The sequence below is a fragment of the Aythya fuligula genome, chromosome 5, assembly GCF_009819795.1.
Source record: "Aythya fuligula isolate bAytFul2 chromosome 5, bAytFul2.pri, whole genome shotgun sequence".
NCBI classification, from domain to species: Eukaryota; Metazoa; Chordata; class Aves; order Anseriformes; family Anatidae; genus Aythya; species Aythya fuligula.
The window spans coordinates 4,595,174-4,615,440 of record NC_045563.1 but is presented as its reverse complement, the minus strand read 5'-3'; the positions used below and the strand labels follow the sequence as shown (position 1 = coordinate 4,615,440).

Genomic DNA, 20,267 nt, shown 5'->3' with positions numbered 1-20,267 from the left:
TATTCTCAAAATCTTTCCTGGCAAGTTAAGACACAAAAATATTCACTGGAAAAATCGGTATAGTTCCACTGAAGAGAATGGCATGCTGTCAGCAGAGGATGTGGCTTATTCATTACAGACATTACAATCTGAGGATGATTTTATTATCTTAACTATTTAATTAACCAATAGAACTACTCATGTTCTTATTAATGTCATCATAAGAAAAAAGATTCATTTAATCACAGCATTCAATGATAGGAAAAATAAACCTGGAGATCTAGGGGTTGTGTGTGGGGGCTTCCCAACGTCCCAACTGCATCTTTTTTCATTCCATCAGAATGGTTGAATGTCCGTCAGGATGCTGACGGACAATCTGGGTTGCTCTGCCTTCACCTCAGCTGTGTTTGTGTGGTATACATGCCTTTGAGGGCACATAAATCCGTGGGCTACACCCCACAACTGGAAATATCCACTTGCTCATGCTTCCCCATGGACTGTGCAATGGTTGAGCAAGTTTATTATTATTCACCCCTCAAAACATCAGTCACACCTATGCAGAATGATGGCCACAAAAGGATGTTTCTGAGAATTTAAGGCTCTCTCAGGATGCTCTATTAGCAAAACCATGCCTGGCATTTTGATGTAGTTGTCTTTTTATGAACAGCTGATCAATCAAAATTTTCTGATTTTCTCGTTTTGCAAAAAGCTTTGCCTGTTCACATTGGGGAAGGCAGATTTCTGTCTTGCACTGTCAGCAAGGCAGCTGCAGGTGGTAGTGACTTCTAGAGCATCAGGATCGATTCTTCCAGATGCTGGCACCAAAGGCTTGCTCTGAGCAGGGGAGACCTTGTTCTGTACACACCTTTTCCCTCCCCAATTCACCATTCCACCAGTGAAACAATGATAGCACTGTACACGTGTGGAAGTCAGTGAGAATAAAAGTGTATAAACACGATGCAAAGCTGCTCATATTAAAGCAATTAAGGAATTAAGGGTTGTCAAAGCATATGAGGAGTACTAAGTAATTATTTTATTTCTTGACAGACTGAAAAGCTGAGAATCATGCTATACAAAACTATGTATGGGTGCAGGCAAAATCTGGAAAATAAAACATTCTTAATTCATTTGTATGTCTTTAAGGAAGATTTTATTTTGAAAATGCTGTGTGCTTTCTTTCACTACTTCTAAATTAAAGTTTTATTTTTCATTTTGGAATAGAATTTTCCTATCAAAATAAGAGAAAAAAAAAATGCTTAAAGGAATAACATAACCCAATAATAAAAAGCCCAGCTCTAGAGTAGATGACTGGGTTGGAACTAGATGAATTCTCTAAGAAATAGCCTAAAATGAATGCATTTAGGGAGAAGTTTGGGCTAAAAGCTTCTCTGTGGGTCTGTAGAGAGTGGGTTATGCCAGCTATGAGCCAGGTGAGCACTCAGGGAAGGACTTTGCAAGCAGAGACATTCCCAGGTGGGCCAAGCAATTTATGAGGAGCCAATGTGCAGGTTTGGCTGCCTTACACTGGAAGGAAAGGGAGATAGAGAGCAATGGGTTTAAAGGCTGGAAATTACAGAAAGGAAAAGCAAGTGTAAAAATGTCTTTCACCATACTCATAAGGAAACACAGAGTAATTAATGTGCAAACTGACATTTGATGGATTTATAAACGTTCCTTCGGGACAAACACTTGAAAGTATTTGATCCGCACTGTGATATTCTTATTGGTTTTAATAAGTTTGGAATCCAGCCTCTCTTTCCCTCTCCCAAACCACACACATGCAAAAATTGGACCTCAGACGAGGAGTTATCTAGTGCCACTCCCACAGGCACAGCTGCTGTGGTCACCAAGACACCGACTGCGTGGCCTCTTTTTTTGCTTAAACCAGCAGGAAACTAGTTTAGAGCACAATGGGATTTCAGTGAAAGGTGAAAACTGCCAAAGCCTTTAACTCATATAGCCCAAATTATCCTATGTGCTGGGGCTGATGTTAATGAGTTAAGATGCCATGCTCTTGCTCAGGATGCTACTGCTTTTTAGAGGGGATGCAAGTCTCCAAGGGGGCTGTGCCACCTCTAGCAAATCTAGGCACATCTGACAATATTCTCTGTCTTTCTAAAAGTGAGAACTTACTGAGGTATAAGTCCGTGATTTCTTGGTTCCCAGCAAGGGAACTGGCTCACCTAAACACAACTGGTTCTAATCAAGGCTAGCATTCAAATTAGGCCCCTGAATTTGCATGGTCTTATACCTGCAGCAGAGCTCTGTCAAAGTCAGGGAGCTTTTGGTGTGCTGAGGGCAAAAGCAACCCTTTGGGAATGTTTCTGGTACTTGCTATCAGAATGTGCACCTCACACTCTTGATCTGTCTCAGATGTGTAGCCACATGAGATTTTACACATCCCTCAGTTAAACCTGAGTAAAATTTAGCACTCTGGGACATCCTGCAGAGCCATCCATTTGCCCATTTCTCCGTGGGTCTTGAAACCACAGAAATGGTGCTTCATTAAGGACAGCTCAAGTGTCATCTGAAATTCCTTCCCTGGGAGATGCTGTGAGTGTTACTTGGATTTTCAAGATGTAAAAAGATGTTTTGGCACTAGACTGGTCTTCCCACAGCCTCTTTGCTTGATCTTAACTTATAGGACAATTCCTCCCTTGCAAAAAAAAAAGTCATAATACAGCCCTATAGCATCCAGGTATGGTGTGAATTCATTTGTTAGCACTGACAAGGTATTCAAATGATAGATTAATTTTGTAACGAATCATAGTTACAGTATTTGATAGTGTATAGAGCAACTGCTAGAGTTTCATTCAGCATGCAGTTCTCTTACCAGCTCACTCTACCAAATTTACTTCACCAAATTACTGAACATCCCCTAATTTTTTTTTTACCATTTATAACATCCTTGTCTACATTTCTCCAAGTTTCCCAGCCGCACTTCTCAAAACCATGCATTACATTTTGCCTTTTCCATTCAAGCCTTGTCATTCCTTCAAATTTTTGAGTCATGCGCAGTTTTGACAAAATGGCCACCTTTGAAGCCAAAATGTTCACATGTCCAAGGCAAGGTGCTGCAATGTAAAAGCCATCCTTGTGGGAGCATAGAGACTCATTTCTCTCAGAAATATTAATCCACAAAATGAAGTGCACTTGGGCTGCAGAATTAGCTCTATTTTAGTGTTAAATGTTCTGTCTTCCATCGGTAAGAATTGTACATCTCACACTGGAGAGGTTTTCTGAATGATGAGCCTTCGGTCTTTATATTAGCTCTTTTTTTTTTTTTTTTTCCTAATAGGCTTTATATAACTCCTTTAACCATCTAAGCACAGAGGTAGAAACTAGCTACAGTGCAACAGGATGTCCTGAAAATAAAATATTTTATCGAAAAAATGTCCTCCAGTTGAAAAATTCTTATCTATGCGGAAGGAGTTCACCTTCTTCCTTTTGTTCTGCTTCTTTAGTTAAAAAAAATACAGTAAGTTAAGGGGAGATGGGCAATTATACAGTATGGTCTGCATTTCTTAGCAATACATTTGTAAAAAAGGTTGGAATGTCGCATTTCAATAAAATATTTAAATTGCTTACATAGCCTGCAAATGTCTGTTCTATGCAGACTAGAGAAAACACTGCAACTCATTCTGAATTTCTCATCAGATATCAAACGTGGATTTGTGGCCTGAATAGATTAACTGGCAGCAATTGCCCTAAATATGGAGCTGTAGAAACCTGCTCACTGCTGCTCCAGAGCCAAGCTCTGCCCCTTCTCCCCGGCTCCTCTCCAGCAAGATGAGCCCCATGAGATGGAGCAGGGAACATCAGCACGGCTCTGCCCCTCGCATGGCATAGACCCTCATTTGAGAACCCATCCCTGTCCCAATCCTGGCAATAGCATCTAGGAAACTACCTGCCTGTTGTGTCTGCTTTCCTGTCTGTACCTCATCCTGACAGTGCTGGGTTTTCACATAGGAGGAGAAGTTGAGGACTTGGAGGGCTTTTTCCAGGTCTCACCCAGAGCACAAAATACTCCACAGGCAGACACTGGCACAGTTTAGGGTGGCCAAGGTGAGAGCCCTCAGAAAGGACTCTGCTCTCAGGGGATGGGTTATCAGCATCTCCCAAATTCAGGGCCCTCCAGGTGTTTGAGGTCACCACATTAATTCAAGATGCCCTGGAGACCAAGGCAGACACTTCATCAGCCCTAAAGCCAGGCACCAAAAAACGGTCACAAGGAGTTTGGGTAAAAATCGTGGACTGAGTTGTGATATTTACAGGCTCCTGCATTTCAGCTGTGGACCTAAAAAGCTTTAAAGGAGGCTTCACCATGCACCAGGAGGCAGCTAAAGAACTGAACATCGTAAGGTAGAGCAGCTCAAGCTGCACACATGGCTTTGTTGCCTAAATACAGGTGTCCCGTGCCACCTGAGATGTCCCTGGTGTCCCAGCTGGCCTCCACAAGCCCTCTGCCAGACCCAGCAGTGCTGCATGGGGGCCTGGTGCCCCCTGGGCACCTTGGGTGGGCAGCCACAACCAGGAAAGGGAACCAGAGCTGGGGGTACACAGGGCATAGCTCAGAAATGATGTAAAATACACCTAAAAGGCAATTCTGCTCCAAAGGGAAGAACCTCATCACAGCGTTTATCAGTGAGTGTGCACAAAAGGATGTTTTTTTTCTCAACGACCTGTCGGTATTGAATTTACCTGCACCATTGATATGAAAATAAACACGTCCAGGGATAAACTGGGTGTATCTGGTACAGGTTCTTGCTTCTTATAGAGAACATAGAGATGCACCAGCCTGTCACCAACCTCCCCTTACAGGGACAGCCTTCCTTCGGAGAGAAATTATCGGACAACCAGCCCCTGGCACTGCCGTCCCCGGACAGTAAAGCAAAATCTCCAGAACCTCCTGATGCCAGAAATCCCTTCACTAGCTCCTGGCTGAGTAGGCGAGGGGGAGATGCAGTGCGTGGGGGAGCAGAGATGAGAAGAAGGAGGTGGCAACGGGGCTGTCCCCGGAGACTCACGTCCTCCCGTCCCATTAAGCCCGCGGGCAGATCAGCCGGGGCTGCGGGAGCAGGCAGCGGGGGGAGATGAAAGGCTCCTGGAAGGAATCAGGTGCAGAGGGTGGGCAGATGCTGCTAAAGAGCAAAGAGACGAGGCCAGGCTCATTTGTCTGGAAGGGAACCAGCAGGAACTTTCTTTTTATCTCCAATTGCGGATGTTAGGGCAGTTCCTAAAGGCCACAGCCACTTTGGACCCCACCGCTCCTGCACGGGGAGGGATGCTGCGGTGTGTTTCATCCCGCAGGTAGAAGCCCCCCATATGGGGTGGCTGCGGACCCGCTATCTCCCACGGGAACCCACCACGCTCTGCCTCTCCCAGCCAAAACCCAACCGGGCACCATCGTGTCCGTTTGTCCAACCGGTGGCTGAACACAGCCCCCTGCTTCTGGCCCTCTCCACCTGCTTGAGCCGTGGCCGGATCCGGCCCTGCCCCAGCCCGAGGTTTGGCCACGCTCCACCTCGCCCGCCTGGGGCTTAGCAGGGCACCCCTCAGCCAGGCAGGGTGAGCAGGGCACGGCCCCCGTCTGTCTGTCTGTCTGTCTGCCCGGGGATTAGCCTGGTCCCACCTGGGATGCCCCCAGCTCTGCTCACCAGGATCGGCCGGGCTGCGTGGGCAGCTGTCCGTCCGTCTGTCCGTCTGGCTGGCTGGGGGAGACGGATGGGCACTGCTCTGCCCTTCCTACCGCTATGTCTGTCCGTCTGTCTGTCTGTCTGGAGGAGACGGGTGCCCTTCCTACCTCTATATCTGTCTGTCTGGGACAGATGGATGGGCACAGCAGTGCCATCCTATGCCCTATGCCCACCCCATCGCCACGTCCGTCTGTCTGTCTGGGAGGGCAGCCACCCACAGCCACTCCTGTCCACGAGGGGATGCTGGCCACAGTCCTGTCCGTCTGTCCGGCTGCAGGGCCTGGCACAGGTAGCCCCGGGCCCCCCCCACACTCCCCGGCAGTAATGCAAAGCTGCCCGAGGCCGAACAGGCAGGATGAGGCCCGGGGGCTGCCCGCATCGTGCTCCCAGCATCCCAGGAGGGCCAGCAGGCAGGGCACACACACACACACAAAATTAAATAAATAAATAAATATAAAAATACACTTTCAGGTCTCTACAGCCGGGCTACAACCCCCCCCCCCCCAAAAAAAAAAAAAAAAAAAGTGGAAAAAAGTGAAACAAATGTGCAACAAGGGGGAATTGATCATTGTTTCTTTCCTTTTTTTTTTTTTTTCTTTTTCTTTTTTTTGGTAGAAACTGCGCTGCTGTGATTTAATTCTTGTATTTGCGGTTACCAAATGAACTTTCCTTCCGAGGGAGGGGACTTTGTGTAAGCGGGGAGCGGCGCGCACCGCCCCGCGCCCCCAGCCCCAGCCGCGGGCACGGCGCCGGGCTCCGGGTACCGGGCGGCCCCGGGCCGCCTCCGGCCCCCTCCCAGGGCGAGAAAAAGCAAAATATGAAATAAAATAAATAAATAAATAAATAAATAAAAAGAAAGGGGGGAAAAGAAAAGAAATAAAAACACTTAACAGCCAGCGCTCGGCGTAAATACACTTTAGGGGCACACCGAGCAAATGAAAGTTTAATATATATATATTTTTTTCCGCCCCAAATTGGTGCCTGAAGGGCAGGTGTCCCTCCGGCTACCGGCCGCGTTTGGCAGCTTTCGGATCGTGCCGGGGGCCCCGAGCTGTCCCCGGGCTGGGGGGCACGGATTCGTTTGCAGACTGCGGCTTTAGCGCTGCCCCCGCTCCGCACCGCCGCGCTCCCGACCGTCCTGAGCTCGGCTGCTCCCAAAGTCCCCTCCGAGAGCAACTTCTTGGGGCCGTGCATCCCCCAAAAAGCACCGGGGAGGGGGGCAGAGGCCCGGCGGAGCGGGGGGGACGAGCCTCGCACCCCTCAGGTACGGGCGCTGGCGCTGACATTGATGTAACTACATTAGAGTTAATGGCAGCAGCCTGCTCCTCATTATTAATTGTCTTTGTGTTTGGATAAAGTATGTAATCTTCTCCTCAACCACACCATTAAAATAGGTTGCCTTTTCAATTAAGAACTGTCTTGAGCGCAGCAGTCAATTTTCCTAATGAAGATGCATTATATTTTCACATTTTTTTTTTTTTAATAATGGGAAAATCCCACGTTTTCATTAGGCGTGATTACGGAGAAAGTACAAGAGGGGGGTTTGTCTAAACTAAATGTGGCCCGTGTAGTGTATTAAATACCAGGCTTTTAAATAAATTGAAATTTCATACAGATAAGACGCGAGGTTGGGGTACAAATACGGTCAGATTCGCTTCCTTCAGATTAAAAAAATGCAGGGTCCATTCTTTCAAACGCACTTATCAGATAGAAAAATCATGATTAAAACAACTACAGGCGACTCTTAGCCGCAATTACTCGGGTAAACTTTTCGCTCAGCCTAGTTTGCCTACATTAAACCTGAGGATGATGCTTTAAAATAGACTTGCGCTTTCTGCTAATGTGCAGCTTTGGGGAACAAATAGCACAGTTTAATCATGCAGAAACACACGGGAGCCAGAATCGTCTCACAATTAATTTACCAAAATAAACCCGAAGCTGCCTGCATTGTTTAATATTTAGCTTCCACTCCCCTCCTACCCCTGGAGAAAAACAGCCCTAGTTCTTCAGTAAGGAGGAAGGTTTGGGGAGCTTTCAGGGAGTTGGGATTTTCCTTCCTTTCTCTCTGCGTTGGAAAATAAAATATTCCATAGCGTGAAGGCAAAGGGTTAAATTTTACATAATGGAAAACACTTTAAAAAAAAAAAAAAAAAAAAGGAAAAAAAAAAAAAAAGAAAGTAAAGAGAAAAGAAAAAAAAAGAAAAAAGCTGAGGAAAAAAAAAAAAAAAAAGTGTGCTATTTGTGAGGCTGACAGGCTGCAAGGGGACGGGGTCTGGATTTCCCCGCAGTGTTGTACTTGTGGGATCTTTGTTACCGGACACACAGCCACTCGCGGGCACACAAACCAGAGGAAAATACCATCACCGCCACGCAGTCCGGGAAGGGGGGAAATTAGCTGTAGGCTGCGGAGCTGTTTTTTTTTTAAAGTTTGCCATATAGAAACCCGCCCAGCAATGACTGCCTGCAAAGGAGAATGAAGTTAAGCACAGGAGTAATTTCTTATTCACATGGTAACAACAACAGTTGGTTTCTGATCTTTTGCGAGCTTTCTGCATTGGGGCTTTGTTTGGTTGGGGGGGCTGCTCTGGGGGTTTGGGGGGCATTTTCCTAATGAACATTTGTTTCTCCACCAGCCAGCGGCTAAAGAAGATCTGCAAAGAATGGCAAAGAAGATTTTCGATTAAAACCTTAGCCCATCTCCACGGATTACTTTATATCGATTCTTATATATATGGCTGCAATTGATGGGCTCTAATTAAAAATCCAAAGGGGGGAAAAAAGTTCTTTCTGGGGCTCAATAAAAGGAGCTTTTCATATACGGGAAATAAAGGTTGTAAAAGGTTACAAACGAAAGACTAGTTTAAAGCTTCTCTGCGGTTTTCTTTTCTTCTTTCTTACAAAACCCTTTTTCTGGCTCTTTCTCTCCCTGCCCCCCTCCCCCCGACCCCTTCATTTCTCCCAAGTTTGCCAACACGCGAGATATTGGACTGGAACCGTTATTTTAATATCTGGCTCGGGGAGCTATAATCTGATTGCTGTAGGAAGCTGCTCATCAAGGTAACTTCGTGGCCTGGAGAGGAAAAAAAAAAAAAAAAAAAAAAAAAAAAATGCAAACTGGCAGAATTAGAGCCAGTTTGGGCGGCACACGGACACACAGCCGCACGGACAGACCCACGGCCCCGTTCCCACGCGTGTACCCCACGCACCCCCTGGCACAGCCACCCCAAAGACTTTTTTTCCCTTTTTTTCATTTGTGTTGGTGGTTTATCTCTCTATATATATTTTTTTTTGCGGGGGGGGGGAGGGATCTTCTCCCCACACACACACACACACAAGACCTTCCCCCAGGTGCTGACCTCCCTTTCCCCGCTCTCGGGCATCATTTTTGGGAGCTGCCTGGCCCCGAGAGGAGCTGCGCGAATCGCGGATCGCCCCCGATCGCCTCCGCCATCCCCTCCTCTCCTCCCCCGGGCCCTCCCCACTCAAATTATGAAACTTGGTTTCATCTAGGCGAAGATGCTGCCTTATTTTTTTTTATTATTTTTTTTTTTCCCCAGGAAAACAAACCCAAACACCCCCCTCCCCAGAGGAGGTGCTGGCTCTGCCATGCCTCTCCCAGGCGCTTGGAACAAGGGGGGGGGGGGGGCGTTAATTTTTCTTTTTAGCATTCCGGCATTTTTAAACGAATCCGACCCTTTTTCGAAGTGGCACGGCTTTGCCGGGGGCTCTGGCATTGCACCCCCAAAAGGGAAATTTGGGAGGGGGGGGGGGGGGGGGGGGGGAGTGTCGAAAGAGAGAGAGAGAAAAAAAAAAAAATCCCGCAATTGAATTGCAGATAAACTTCCAGGAAAGTACGGAATATTTTAACGAGACACAAATCCGATGAGGGGAAAAGCTGAAAAGTGCGTAGCATGCAGCGCTTTGCGGAGCCGATCGGAGATGCAAAGATGACAAATAATAAATCGGCTCGGTCTGGGGGGGTCGCTTTCCTTCCTCAACTTTTCGCCCAACCTGCACGAATGCCTCGGTTCCTTGTCAGCACACCCAACCGCAGCGCGATCAGCCGGGTGGGCAACACACACGGCAACAACAACAAAAAAAAAAAACCTCGCAAAACGCTCGCGTTAGTAAAGAGGAGTTGGAAATTACACCGGAGGAAGGAGAAGGAGAGAGAGAGAGAAGGAGACGAGAGAAACACAGCTATGCAGAGAGAGAGAAAAAGGAATGGATCTGTAACCCGGTTGGCATCGGAAGTTGGAGAACTTACTGAGAAGCAGAAGTTAGAGTTTTCTTTTCATCCCAGAAGCAGATTTTGGTTCTCTGAGCACAAAGTTGTGAGAGTGCAAATCACACAGATCCACTCACTCCCCGTTAGCCCGGGCTAGTCTGGCTCTCTGGGACCGTACCTGCTCTGAAACGCTTTCCAAACGGACCAGAAGAGATTGGAAAGTTTTTTGGTTTTCTTTAAAAAAAATAAAAAAGAAAAAAAAATCAAAATAATAATAAAAAAATAAAAGCCCCTAGATCCTACAGCTGCAACATTTTTTTTTTTTTTGTGTGCAACTTTTCCACGAGCTGCAGAAGGCTGGAGGCAGAGGCAGCTGCAAAGTGTGTGCAGGATTGCTCCAGGAAGAAGGTTCCCCCTTTTTCCCCCTCTCAGATCCAATCTTTGCGAGAGCCATTCCGACACATTGCTAAGCTAAAGGGAAATTCTCTTTGATAAAGCGGTGTTCCCAGCTTCTGGGTTTTAAAACCTAAATCTATATTCAAATCTGGCTGAAGGTGTGTTCTGGGATTTATGAAAGCCTCTTAAAGGGGTAAATTTACCAAACCGTGACAAAATCATCACAATCTTACTTTAGACATCTGAAGTGGATGAGAATTTTAAAGAGACCCTTGTTTATTTAAGTAACGCTGTCCAGCTCTGCCACTTGTTTTCTTGGCAGAGGGAATTAGCCCGGGCTGCTGGGGCCGGGGGGAGCCGGGGAAGGCCGGGGCTGTGCCGGTGCCCCCCGGCAGCAGCGGGTGGCGATGCCCGCTGCCCTCCCTGCGCTCCCGGCCACCTTCCCAGGCACCGGCAGCGATGCTTCTGCCTTGCTCAGCCCTCCTGGCGGCCTCAGCCCGGCTTCTTCCAGCCCCCGAGCACCCCCTTTTTTTTTTCTTTCTTTCTTTTTTTTTTTTTTCCTCGTCTGTTTCCCCCCCTCCACACACACCCCCCCCCCCCTTCCCTTTTATTTTTAATCGATTTCGAAAATACCCTCCTGGTCAGGATACACGGCAACGAATTATCTCCCTCATTCTTCCAAGGTGGATTAAGGTTATTAAATAATATGTGGGGGCGGGAGGCGATGGCAAAAAGGGGGGGGGTTGTGGGGGGGGGGGGGGGGGGGGAGGGTTGAATCGGGATATTTATTACTGTTGCTCTGCTACAGGAGAGGCTGAGGGGCCGTGCCGACATGCGGGGAGGTGAGAGGGAAGGATTTTCCCGGCGCGGATTTCTGCGCAAGTGTGGCAAGGGGGGGAACAAGGCGGGGGATTGCAATGGGGCAGGGGGCTGCAGCCGCCCCTCGCCACCCTCCCCCACCTGAAAATAAAAAAAAAAAAAAAAAAAAGAAAAAAAGAAAAAGAAAAAGAAACCCAAAAGAAAACCAACAAACGAAAAGCCCCTAAAAAGTACCACGGCTCTGAGAAAAGGGGAAAAAAAAAGACCCCAAGGAGTGTAGGCGCAGCGCAGAGGAGGGCAGGGGGAGCGGCATCGGGGGGGCTCGGGGGGCTCGGGGGGACCGGGGAGGCCGGGGTCTTGCAGCCCCCAGCCGGGCCGCCCCCGGGCACCAACTTTCCGCGAAGTCTGGCAAAAAAAGAAAAAAGAAAAAAAAAAAAAAAGCGTCCAAAGTGTGGGAGCGGCTCCGCCGGGCTGCGGCTGCTTTTGTGCGAGGGGTTTATTTTTGTTTGTTGGTTTGTTTGTTTGTTTTAATTTCCCCTCCTCTCTCCTCCCTCCTTCCCTTCGCCCCCCTCCTTCCTCCTCCTCCACTCTGGGAGGAAAAAAAAGTAATAATAATAATACGGAAACAAAACCCCAAAACCCAGCAACCCAACCCCGAGCATCCCAAACCTGCTCCTGCAAAGCGCCAGCTCGGGCTGCACCGGCAGCGGTCGGTGGTTGCGCTAAGTCCAAGGACAACCACATTTGATTGCACACAGCCAGCCAGGCTCGGAGAGAGCCACAAAGAGGCGAATTAATTGCTATAACTTCATTAACATAGGTCACCCCGTTAAAACGAGGGAGCCGCTGCGTTTTCCCTTCTTGTCACAAGTGAGGAAAGAGCCGGGCTGACCGCTCCTTCCCCGAGCCTCCCCTGATCCTGCCTTGTCCCCAAGCTTCGTTTTCGGGTTTCTTTTACCCGGGAGAAGTTGGGCAGGGACGGGTGCTTGCGAGAGGCACGGCTCAGCTCGGCTCGGCAGCGGGGAGCCCCCCGGCCCCCCTCTGCTGCACCGAGTTTATTCCTCCGAAAATATTTCCACGTCCATATTTGCCAAGGCAAACGCAGCGCTGCTGCAGAAGTCTCGTCCTGCACCACCAGCCGTCTCTATATATCTTAAATACAGACTTAAAGACGTGTGGGTGCGGTAGGGCCTGGGGGGGCCGGAGCTGGGGCACCCCCTTACCCCACTCTGCCTACCCCTGGACAGGTTTCCCCTACAGCTTTCCCCTCTCCCAGCTCCTCTCCGCTCAGCCAAGGCTCCACGCCGCCCCCCCGCAATGTTTACTTATATATTTTAATATCTTTTGTTGTTATTATTACCCCCTCAACCCTCAGCTTTTTATCGTCCCCCCCCTCCTTCTTCTCGGTCCCCGGGCAATAGGCTAACGCGATCCGTGCTTAACGTCCATCACGTTAATTTGGACAATGACTTCATGCGCTGCGCTCCATAATGTATATTTTTAAACCGAGCAGGTTCTTTTAATGTATATTCTCGTGTCATTTTGGTGGCTGTTATTTCTCGCTTGATTGTCCCCCCGGTACAGCAGCGGCCTGTTTTTTCCTCCCCCTGTTGTGTGTTTTTATTATTTTCCCCCTGGCTTAGATGTGTCAATCACTCTCTCCCTGCCATTGGTTGGAGAGTTTGCGTCAAAAAGTTGCCAGAGAGGCGCTTTCTCAGCAAAGCTCCCCGAGAGAGGTAGAGACCTCAGCTCCAACGCACCCCGCCACTATTATTAAAAATAAAATCACTTGACCAGCTCCGGCACCGGCCAGCTCTGTATGTACCGAGCCCAGACCCCGAGCATCCCCGCATCCCTCTCCCGCACCGTCCCCTCCCCTTTCTCCCCCATTTATTCTTCTTTTTCAAACATTTTTTTTTTTCCTCCCCCCCAACCCCCCCCTTCCGATGTCGTGGGCATGTGCATGCGGCGAGCTCTCTAACCTCCCGCTTTGTGCTTTCTCTCCTAGCTCAGCCCGAGCCCTGAATTTGGCGAGGACCCGGCCGGCACCGCTCGCCCCTCGCCCCCCGCCCTGCCCGAGGCTCGCAGGTAAGTCGGACCCGCTCGCCTCTTCCCCCCGGGAGGGGAGGGGGGGGGCAAGGCTCGGGGGGGCATTTTGCAGAAATACAGCGGGAGGGAGGGGAAAATTATTAGTGTTATTATTTTTATTTTATTTTTTTTAACAGTGTGTGTGCGGGGGGAAGCGGCGTAGGGAGAGGGAGGCTGCCCGGGAGAGCTGTGGGGATGCTCCGGGGAGGCCGGGCCGAACCGGGCCGGGTGGAGGAAGGTTGCTCCGGTGGCAGGGGATGATGCAAAATGCAAAAGGGCCGAATCCGGGAGCAGAGGAGACGGTCCGGAGCTTCCCACGGCTCCCCTCTCCCCGTGGGCAGGCGGAGGTCGGGCTCGCTGCTCTGCGGGCAACGTTTCCTCGCCGCGATTTCCTTGGGTGTTTTATTTTCCGCGGCCTGATCCTTTGGCCTTTCGTTATTCCCCGGCCCCGAGGTGAACTTGGAAAATTAGAAATAACCGGGGAGAAATTTCCCCCACTCCGGCTGCCGCCCTGGACACCCCCATCCGTGCGCTCAGGCACCAGCCGGGGAGAGAAACGGGCAGCGCGTTTTGGGCCGGAGCTTCGGGCGGGTGAAACGGATTGAGAGAATTTCAGCCAGCTCGGAGGAGGGCTGGAGGTGTTTCCCACCTCCCCGATTTTATTATTTTGACTATTATTGTTGTTATCGGCCGTGGGAACGCGTTTCCCCAAGGCAGCGCCGGGGCGCAAGGCGCCCTGCTCCGTGCCCCAGGCTCCATCCCCCGGCTCGCACCGCACTGACAAAGAGTCGGGAAAGTCCTTGTGCACCGGCACAAGTTTCCTTAGAGCTCAAAACCTCCTCCGCTTGCCGAGATTGATTTCGATTTCGGATCCCCCGAGAAGTTGAGCGGTGTTATTTATTTCTTTAAAAAGGGGAGAGAAAAAAAAAAAAAAGATGCAAATCTAGTAAAAGAATAAATAAAAATAATAAATTAAAGGCGGTTAAGAAGGCGATCGGGTGGCGGTGGGGAGGCAGAGATGGGTCAAAAGGCTCGGCGGCCCCGGCAGACCCTTTCGTTTGGCCGCTCCGGAGCGGGGCCGGGGCCGCGGAGCTGCGCGCAGGAACCGGGGACGAAGCGCGGAGCCGGGGGGGCCCTTCCCCGGCACCCCCTCAGCGGGGAAAAAAAAATCCGTGCTGGGAAACACCAACCCCAAATCCTCCCTTTGGGGGAAAATAATTACAAATCGGATAAAATAAATGTAAGAAACGCGGTGGAAACGAGCTCCTGGGGGGGAAAGGCGAAGCAAAAGAAATTCCCCGTCCTGTCTCAGCACCGTGCCCCCCTCTCCTCCCCGCCCGAGGATGGAGCCGTGGCTGCCCGGGCCTCATCCTGCCCTCCCGGCCGCGGCTCGCTGCCTTGCATTAATCAGCCCGGGCCATCAGCGGGGCTGGGGCCGGTGGCCCGTAATTAGGGAGCGTGTGCCGCCCGGATTATCTCGTTAGTTTATCAAGAAAACATTTATTATAATTAATTCTCGGACGGGGTAATTATTATTGAGCGAGGACAGAGCAACTGGTAGCCGGGATCTTTGCGGAGCGAGGGGGGAGGAGGGGGAAAGGTGACAGATTGCGGAGCGGAGCCGTTGCTCCCCGCTTGCGCGGCCGCGGACGAGCGGCTCCGCGGGTGGCTCCTGGCCGTGCTCCGCCGCCTTTACGAGGACAGGAGGATTGAGGGGAAAGAGTGGGAACACTCGTTTTATTATTTTTTTTGAAGTGTTTTTAATTTTGGGGGGGTTCGTTTGCTCGTTTTCCAATGCGCCCCGAAACCACTTTTGCTCGCCCGCGCAACCGGTGGCGACCAAATCGGCGGCTCCGGTGTGGGTGCGGAGCGGGGGTAACCCCCCCGGCAAAGCGGATCCCCTTCGTGTCCCCCACCCCGGGCATGGTGTTAAAAGCGGGGCCCGGCTCCTTGCCCCCGTTAAGCGAGGCCGAGCCGCGCAAGATGCGCGCCCGCGGAGCCGCTCGGCACAGCCGGGGATGGCGATGGGGAAGGCGGCGGGGGTGCAGGGGGGGGGTTGCCGGAGCCCCCCGGCATCTCTCAGCCCTACTGGAGCTACGGCTCCTCTCCCCTGGCCGCTCTTTACCGAAACATCGAGTTTTGGGGGTTTCGGGGCAAAAAAGTTGCGCTCGACTTCGTTTTTTTCCGACGGCCGCCACGCGTGGAGGGAAAGGCGAGATTTGGCGAAAAAAAATATATAGTAAAAATCCACTTTTTCCGCGGGGACCAACCTTAACCCTTTCAGGAGCCAGGGGCTGGCCCCCGTCGGGTATTTTTGGTTCTGGGGGTCCCCCAAGTCCCACTGCGGAGCCCCCCCCGGGGGTGCCCGCAGCCGGGGGGAGCCGCTGGCCGCCCCCGGGGCCGCTCGGCGAGGTGTTTGTTTAGCTCCAGCCCCGTCATCAAGAGTTTCTTGAAAGCCTAATAAATCTGTTACTTGCCTCCAAATCTAATTACCCGGAGTACTAATTAGGTGCAAATGGCCGGTGGAAATTACTGCAGGCGTGGACTGATGGCGGTAGAGCAGAAAAGTTTGGCTCTGCCCGAGCGGGCATTTGAGCTCTGAAATGCGGCATCGTCGGGGGGAAGGGCAGGGGGGGAGGCTTGAATGTTGCCCAAACCTGGGATAATTAAAGTCCTTGCAAGAGACTAGGGGAGAGATAGGTTTCTTGAATTGTTTCTTTGTTTCTCACCCTTGGGCTTTGTTATCTGCATTATTTATTTAGCCGAGGGGTTCTTTGTGTCTGCGAATGGCCCCAATCAAGTTTTGCTTGAGACAATTAGCTGGTGCCCGGCCGGGAATCCTATGCAAATGCCCCGGGCAGCCGTACAATGCGGGCAGTTGAAGGCATGGGGGGTTTTGTTCGGGCAGTAATTACTGGATGGGACGTGCCCCCCCCCCTCCTTCCCCTGCCCTCCCCTCCCTCCCTGTCTTTTTGGGGAGGGATGCGTTTATCTGCTCAGTCTCTCCCGGCTCCCAAATCCGGCTGGGGGCCGGTTTAAGAGCTGGAGGATCGGCGGGGGAAGGCAACGGGGATAAAAGCCGGGGGCAGCCAGCTCCCTGACCCCCCCCTTCTCCCCTCCGCAGGCACCTGGCGGCCCCCCCCGGCCGACGGCACCCCCAGGCACCGCCCGGGGCAGGCAGGGCGCTCGGGCGGCTCCCCCTCGCCCGGATTTCGGCCAACTCTCCTCCCCGCTACAACTTTAGCATGATGTCTTATCTTAAGCAACCACCTTATGCAGTCAATGGCCTGAGTCTCACAACCTCGGGCATGGATTTGCTGCACCCGTCCGTCGGTTATCCCGGTAAGCCACGTTTTTTCTCCCCTCTCCCCCCGTTCCCCTTTTTGTCCCCTCTGCCCCGTGGATTTCCCCCAGCAGAAGCCGCGGTGCCGTGGGGTCCCCCTTTCTCCCTTCCTTTTTCACTTTATTTTTTTTTATTTTTTTCACCCTTTATAACCTTTCTATGGGGTTGCAAATCCGGGGCCACCCCGCTGCTGGAGGTGGGGGGCAGCCTCTTGCAGGGAGGGCTGGGGAGGAGGCGCCGGGATTGCCGCAAGGATGCGGCTGGGGGCTGGCTGCGGGTCACCGGGGAGAGCTGGCGGGGATTTGGGGGGGTCCCTGGAGGGGTCCCCCGGGGGCTGAGCACACTGAGTGACAGCCAGGGCTCCCGGCTCCTTTCGCAGCCACCCCCCGAAAGCAGCGGCGGGAGCGCACCACCTTCACCCGGGCGCAGCTGGACGTGCTGGAGGCCCTTTTTGCCAAGACCCGCTACCCCGACATCTTCATGCGGGAGGAGGTGGCGTTGAAAATCAACCTGCCCGAGTCCAGAGTGCAGGTAGGAACGGGGGGGGGGACCCTGTCTGCTTCCCCCCCTTCAGTCCTCCCCCAGACCCCAGCCCACTGGGGCTGTTTTAGAGGATGGGGCCAGCCCCGTCGAGTCCTTGAGGGATGCTCACATATGGGTGAGGGTGTTTGGGGTGGTCAGAGTGGTGATTTGCCCCCTCTGGGTTGCAGCCTGGCCTCCCCTTCCTCACTGAGCTCTGGGGATTAGTGCAGACCCCATGGTCATCCTGGGCTGGGGGGGGTATCCCCAACATCCCCATGCCCTGCACCTTGCTTTGGCCACATCCCAGCTGGTCTCGTAGGCACGTGTAGAGGCCACAAAGCATCCCCCCTTCCCTAAGCCCCCCCCCACATCCTTGCTTCCGGGCTGGGGTCCCCTTTCACATCAGTACGAACCAGGGGCTTCCTTTGCTTTTGGAGGGGTTTTGGAGAGGGGAGGCCGTGGGACACCTCTGCTGAGGCTGGGCTGTGCCTCCTCCTGGCAGCACTATCCTGGTGGTGCTGCTGTGGGGCAGGAGGAGGGTCCAAGCACCTGTGCTGCCCCCAGTATGGATCCAGGGCACCCTTCAGTAGGGGCAGGGAAGCTCCTGTGTTGCTCGTGCCCCTCACCTCTCTGCAAGGATGGCCCTGGTCACAGAGCTGCCTGGGGCTGTGTCCCTGCGGAGCGTAGCCATGGGGACCAGGACCCCCCTCCCATGCTCGACCCCAGCCATTTCCCCACAGCACCTTGCTAGGAGAGGCTGAGGTGGGTTGGGGGCCACCCCTGTCTGGGGGTGGAGAGCAGAGAGCCTGTTTAGGGGTAAATGAGACATCTGCAACTGCCCCCAAACCCCTGCCTCTGTTCCCCTAATTGTTTTCCCCCCTTTGCTCTATTGTTTCTAATCGAGGGCTTCAACAGGCCTTAAATGGTGATTTTGGGGGGTCACCGGCTGGCAAGCTGCAAAAAGGGAGTGTCCCCCTCTGCTTTCCCCAAAAGTGACTGTATTAAGCATTTTGGTTTGCCTGTTTGCCCTCGTTAGTATTAATGCTAACGATTTCGGGGAGGGGGAGCCTTGCAAAGCCCCACTGGCCACGGAGCCATCCCCATCCCCAGCGCTGGCTCTCAGCCCTGGGATACCTGCGTGTCCCTAAGGCGAGGCTTTTCTCCATCTCTCCATCCTCCCCTCCCTTTCTCCCGGTCTCCAGGTGTGGTTCAAAAACCGCCGGGCCAAGTGCCGGCAGCAGCAGCAGCAGCAGCAGAACGGGGGCCAGAACAAGGTGCGGCCGGCCAAAAAGAAGAACTCCCCAGCCCGGGAAGTGAGCTCGGAGAGCGGGACCAGCGGGCAGTTCACGCCCCCCTCCAGCACCTCGGTCCCCACCATTTCCAGCAGCAGCGCCCCCGTGTCCATCTGGAGCCCAGCGTCCATCTCCCCGCTCTCCGACCCCCTGTCCACCTCTTCCTCCTGCATGCAGAGGTCCTACCCCATGACCTACACCCAGGCCTCAGGTTACAGCCAAGGATACGCTGGCTCAACCTCCTATTTCGGAGGGATGGACTGTGGATCTTATTTGACCCCTATGCACCACCAGCTGCCCGGACCGGGGGCCACCCTGAGTCCCATGGGTGCCAACGCGGTCACCAGCCACCTCAACCAGTCTCCGGCCTCCCTCTCCACCCAGGGCTACGGGGCCTCCAGTTTGGGCTTTAACTCGACCACCGATTGCTTGGATTATAAAGACCAAACCGCCTCCTGGAAGTTAAACTTCAATGCTGACTGCTTGGATTATAAAGACCAGACATCCTCATGGAAGTTCCAGGTTTTGTGAAGGCCCGCGGGGAACCTTTGTGACCGTACGAGAAACCGCGACGAGAACGAACACGCTGGGCCGAACGCTCCAGTTTTAGTCAGGTCTTGGTTAAATTAAAGAGAAAATAACTAAAACGGACAAACGGACAAACAAACGAACAAAAAACCGACGACGACAACAGCAACAAAAGAGGGACAGTGCTGGTGTGACCACGTTCAGACTCATCTCCTGCTCAGACGCTCTGGAAAAGGAATAACAAAGAGGAAAACGGAGGAGGAAGGCCTTAAACGGACAGATCATCTAGTGAGCAGAAAACAGACAGACCAATCTGTGTTCTTTATAGTTTTAGGCAAATTGTTGGGTTTCTTTGTTTGGAAGAGGTGGGAGATCGTTCCACCTATGGGCCAGTTTAAAAAAAAAAAAAAGTCTAGGTTTTTATTTCTTTTTGTGTGTGCGTGGAAAGATCCTTCACCCAGAGGTTTCCAATGTGTTAGCCAACCCTTGGTTAAAATATTCGGAATGGACAGCATCTCTTTCTCTTTTTCTCCCTCTTTCTCTCCCTCCCTCCCTCTTTCTTTCTCTCTCGAGCTCATTCAACTGTTTCATGCCCAACTTGCTCAAGTTGGCACCGAGAGAACTTGGTTCAGGGCTGTGTGGGTTGTGTGACTGATTGTCCTAGCTGCACTACTTTATTTAAAGAAAAAAAAAATAATGTTCATAAGGAGTCAATATGTAGTTTTTAAGAGACAATCAGTGTGTGTCTTATATAAATGGTACATCTGTGGTTTTTAATCTGTGCTAGACTTCAAAACTGTGATCTCCTGTATTGTATGCAACTACGAACTCCGCACCAGCGGGAGTTCTGCTGTGATTTAAATAGGTTATAATTATAAGTGAAATTCAGAGCAACTGAGTTACCTATTATCATCTTTTTAAAAATACAAAAAAAAAAAATATATTAGAAAAAAAAATAAAACCACAAAAAAAAAAATACATGATCGCCTTTCACCAGAGGTGAACTGCACTGAAACTTTTTACAACAAACTGTCTTTGAATGAAAGAGAAAAGACCGAAAAAAAATCACCCAAGGACATTAAGCTCCTCTGGAGTTCACTTACCGCTGGCCACGCTGGCGGTAGCCATCAAATCAAACAGGACTTCGGGCAGTTGCTCTGACCTGGATGAATTTAAACCGAGAAATTCATTGTCGTTTATGCTTGCAGATGTTAACTGAGAAAAAAAAAAAAAAAAGATATATATGCATAAACCTTTTTTTCCTGGATTTGGCAGATATGTATAATTATATTAAAATGGTTCTAGCACACTCGATGGTTGTCTTCCCTTTCCATCGCGCCCGCGAGGGCTGAGTGGGGCGATGCCGCCGGCTCCGC

At 51.3% G+C, this 20,267-nt stretch overlaps 1 protein-coding gene across 2 annotated transcripts; it reads left to right on the top strand.

The window, feature by feature from the left end:
• The first annotated feature begins 16,451 nt into the window (after nucleotides 1-16,451).
• OTX2 (orthodenticle homeobox 2) lies at nucleotides 16,452-18,894 on the top strand. Of its 2 annotated transcripts, none has more exons than XM_032189049.1 (3): nucleotides 16,452-16,548; nucleotides 16,929-17,080; nucleotides 18,274-18,894. In XM_032189049.1, the coding sequence occupies exons 1-3, from the start codon at nucleotides 16,452-16,454 to the stop codon at nucleotides 18,892-18,894; spliced, it is 870 nt and encodes a 289-aa protein (XP_032044940.1). The 2 variants fall into 2 exon arrangements, with proteins under 2 accessions (XP_032044940.1, XP_032044939.1); XM_032189048.1 differs by having other exon boundaries at nucleotides 16,452-16,557; nucleotides 16,908-17,080.
• Nucleotides 18,895-20,267: the final 1,373 nt, after the last annotated feature.